The 3,871-nt window shown below is 42.8% G+C and overlaps 1 protein-coding gene across 1 annotated transcript in view; it reads left to right on the top strand.

The window, feature by feature from the left end:
- Positions 1–215: 215 nt before the first annotated feature.
- The window catches only part of narfl (nuclear prelamin A recognition factor-like), a gene marked incomplete at its 5' end in the record, with an annotated part of 3,657 nt that continues 1 nt past the window's right edge, over positions 216–3,871 (top strand). The window contains 11 exons of the mRNA XM_079232583.1: positions 216–281; positions 809–904; positions 988–1,131; positions 1,245–1,374; positions 1,460–1,594; positions 1,910–2,028; positions 2,142–2,271; positions 2,369–2,441; positions 2,535–2,672; positions 2,862–3,019; positions 3,215–3,871. The exon at positions 3,215–3,871 is cut by the window's right edge and continues 1 nt beyond it. Coding sequence (XP_079088709.1) covers positions 216–281; positions 809–904; positions 988–1,131; positions 1,245–1,374; positions 1,460–1,594; positions 1,910–2,028; positions 2,142–2,271; positions 2,369–2,441; positions 2,535–2,672; positions 2,862–3,019; positions 3,215–3,456 — 1,431 coding nt within the window. The 3' untranslated portion in view covers positions 3,457–3,871. The remainder of the gene's footprint in view (positions 282–808; positions 905–987; positions 1,132–1,244; positions 1,375–1,459; positions 1,595–1,909; positions 2,029–2,141; positions 2,272–2,368; positions 2,442–2,534; positions 2,673–2,861; positions 3,020–3,214) is intronic.

Consider the following 3,871-nt stretch of genomic DNA (forward strand, 5'->3'; position numbering starts at 1 on the left):
TTATACTTATATATTTTATTTTATACTTTATTTTCTTGACCTTACTTTCCCTTTGTCTGACTGTCCCTTAACTAATTAGATCCATACGGTAAAAGATGGCAGGCAAACACAGCAACATCTGGTTAACAATGCGATGTTTGTCCCTCAGCTGGAGTTGACTCAAGGGTCTCGTTTACGACACAATAGTAAACAACAAACACTTTACGGCAGTGAATATGGCTTCCCACTTCAGCGGTGTGCTGCAGTTGACGGATCTCGACGATTTTATCACCCCCTCTCAGGTAGTAAAATACATAAAATCGCTTCCATTAAAAAGGGACCTGTGAACGATAATGATGATGTTAACAAATTAATGTCACTGATACTGAACTCAAACCCCGTTAACGTGTAGAACATCAATGCTAACACTGTTAGCTGGCTGCTAATGTCAGCGGTGATGTAACTAAGTGCGGTGAAACGGCAATGTGGGGTAAACAACCAGCTCCGTTACTGCAGCACGAGTCACTGGATGTATTGTCAGATATCTAAAGAGGTGATATATCCTGAATAACGTGACACTGATGTCCAACTCTAATTTCTTCACCTGTCACGAATATTCCGGTCATATCTTCTCTTACTCATCAGTTCCTGTGGGTTTTAGTGGAGAAAATAACTTCAATTAATCGGTCTGGTGGTCCCATCAATTAGTTTTTTTTTCTTGTATATTGTTTCTTTACTTGGTTACAGTTCAGTCAGGTGCCTCTGGGTGTTGTTATAACTTTAATTAGAAGAAACTTAATTTAACTATAATGTGTTTTCTGTTTTGCAGGAATGTGTCAAACCTGTTAAAGCAGAGAAGAAACAAGGCAAATCTGTGGCCAGGATTCAAATAGAAGATGATGGCAGCTACGTCCAAGTCAATCAGGTGGGTGTCGCAGCTTCATCAAAACCTGTGTGAAGTAAAATTGCACCCCTGTTTACCTTGAATAATTAGCTCTCTGTTTGCAGGATGGTGGGAAGCAGAAGCTGGAGAAAGCAAAGATCACACTGGATGACTGTCTAGCCTGCAGTGGCTGTATCACCTCGGCGGAGAGCGTCCTCATCACTCAGCAGAGCCACGAGGAGCTCCTTAAAGTGCTGCGCAGCAACAAGGTAGATTTATGTGTTTGAATGCTTGTGTAGTATTTGCCTGGTTATGATCACTTTTGCAGCTTTGGGAGTGCGATGGTAATAATGTTGGGTGTTGCTGTATTCGTCATCCACAGTCCAGCGTGACAGAGCAGAAGGTGGTGGTGGTGTCAGTGTCGCCGCAGTCCAGAGCCTCCCTCGCAGAGCGCTTTAACCTCAGCACCAGCGAGGCAGGCAGGAGGCTTACGTCTTTCTTTAAAGGCCTTGGTGAGTGCAAATGTTATTTATGTTGTTCTGAGAGGTTGATTCAAGCAGACACAGACACTTCTGAAGATCATTATCATTGTTGCAGGGGTTCATCATGTGTTCGACACCAGCTTCAGTCGCACCTTCAGCCTGCTGGAGAGCCAGAGGGAGTTTGTGGAGCGTTTCCAGAGGAAGGAGCAGGACGGCAAGAGTCTGCCCATGCTGACATCAGCCTGTCCAGGTATTCCTCGAAAACCTGGTTGTCTCCCCTGATTTCTTGTCAGCTCTCTACTGCACAAGCTTTCAATGCCTTTTTTTTAATTGCAGACATATTTTGAATCCCGCAATGTGAAATTTCATACATTAATATAATGTAAAGGTCAAATAAAAGGTTATTCATTTGTATGTAGCTGACCTGATATGCTTAACAAAAGGCAAAATGCAGTGTCAGTCACTTCAGTGTAATAATGACTCAATTTCAGTGTTTGCTCAAAGACATCTCCCAATGTGTGTGTGTGTGTGTGTGTGTCTGTGTCTGTGTCTGTGATTTGCTCAGGTTGGATTTGCTATGCAGAGAAGACCCACGGGGAGCTTATTCTTCCTTACATTAGTACCACTCGCTCTCCCCAGCAGATGATGGGTTCCCTAGTTAAAGGCTATTTTGCTGAACAACAGGTACCGGGACACCTGTTTATCAGACATTGCATATATATATATATATATATATATATATATATATATATATATATATATATATATAGAGTTGTGTATTGTGTGTGTGCCGTTAGGGGCTAAGTCCACAGCAGATCTACCATGTAGCAGTAATGCCCTGCTTTGACAAGAAACTTGAGGCCTCGAGGTCAGACTTCTTCCTGAACGAAGCTGAGACTCGAGAAGTGGACTGTGTCATCACATCTGGTACAGTAACAACTATTATGATGCTCTTTGTCTATATGAACGTGCTGTATCATCTCTTGTAATACTTTTCTCGTCCTTTTTCTCACGCCTCGCACAGGAGAGGTTCAGAAAATGCTGGAGGAGAAAAATGTGTCTCTTAATGATGTGGAACCTGCACCCCTAGATACAATGTGAGTTATGTGATCTTTTAGTTATTTTTATCCGCGGCATGAATTCCCAGAAGAATAGAGGAAATCACACACTACATGTTATTCTTGACCCAGGTTCAGCAGTGTGAGTGGGGATGAGTTCCTGAGCCATTCTGGGAGCGGGTCAGGGGGTTACCTCCATCATGTCTTCACATATGCAGCCAAGCAGCTGTTTGGAGAGGAAGTGGAGAAGCTAACCTACAAGACCCTCCGGTGAGTCTGTCTCCGCTTTAAGAGGCTGGACTGCTTTGTGGTAATTTGGTGGAATAGTTGGCATGACGGCTGAGAGGAAGGCCCGATTGTCTGTTTGAAAATTAATTGCACCAGCCTATTGTCTTGCACTACATTTAGATACAAATTTCCTCCTTACCCTGTTTCCCCACCTCAACCCCTCTGCCACAGGAATAAAGACTTCCAGGAAGTGACTCTAGAGAAAGATGGAGTTGTCTTGTTGTCCTTTGCTTCCGCATACGGCTTCCGTAACATCCAGAACCTGGTGCAAAAACTCAAGAGGGGGAAGTCGCCTTATCACTTTGTGGAGGTTATGGCCTGTCCATCAGGTAAATGGAAATATGCATTTCCTGTATGTGTATCATTGCTCTGTTGATCCAATGGTAGAGCATATATTTTTAGTTTTTATCAATTGGATAACTGACAAGCATAACTCAACTGCTTTACTAACTTGATGTTTGCAACTAAAATGAAAGCGATAAACCCAGCATTTCTCTCTCTCCTTGCCTCTCATCTACATGTAGGCTGTCTAAATGGTGGTGGTCAGGTGAAGCCCTTACCGGGTCAGAACCCCAAAGAGCTCCTCCAGAAGGTCGAGGAGCTCTACAAGGCAGAGCGCCCCCTATCGCCAGAAGATGACGCCCGCGTGGCCGAGCTGTACCAGTCCTGGCTCCACAGCGTCGGGGAGGAGAGAGCCAAAGAGCTGCTGCACACACGCTACCACGCTGTGGAGAAGATGACAAACGGACTAACTATGAAGTGGTGACGAAAGCTTTTGCTACAATCCATGATTTTTAGATAATTTTTCAGCCAGCACTGACTACAGAACCGTCCAAATAAATGAGGTCATATCTGTCTCTCTTCAGAGAAAAGGAAGGATTATGGGCAAAGTTGAATATAAGATGGTTTGATGAAGCCAATAACCTTTTAAAACCAGTGTCCAAAAGTTGTGTGCCTAACAAGAAGACAATAGACACAATGTTCAACTCGAACCAAATTATGTAAATTATCTTCTCATTTGCCCTTGTACTGCTGATTGTCCTTTCAAATGTATAAATAGTTAATTTGTGTGGCACCTTTTACACTTTGAAAATGTTAGCTGAAATAACACAGAAACATATAATCATTCCTTGTTTATTAAACCATATGTATATTGAAAAATAAAGACTTTATTTAATTGT

The sequence above is a fragment of the Taurulus bubalis genome (genome assembly GCF_910589615.1).
Source record: "Taurulus bubalis genome assembly, chromosome: 17".
NCBI lineage: Eukaryota > Metazoa > Chordata > Actinopteri > Perciformes > Cottidae > Taurulus > Taurulus bubalis.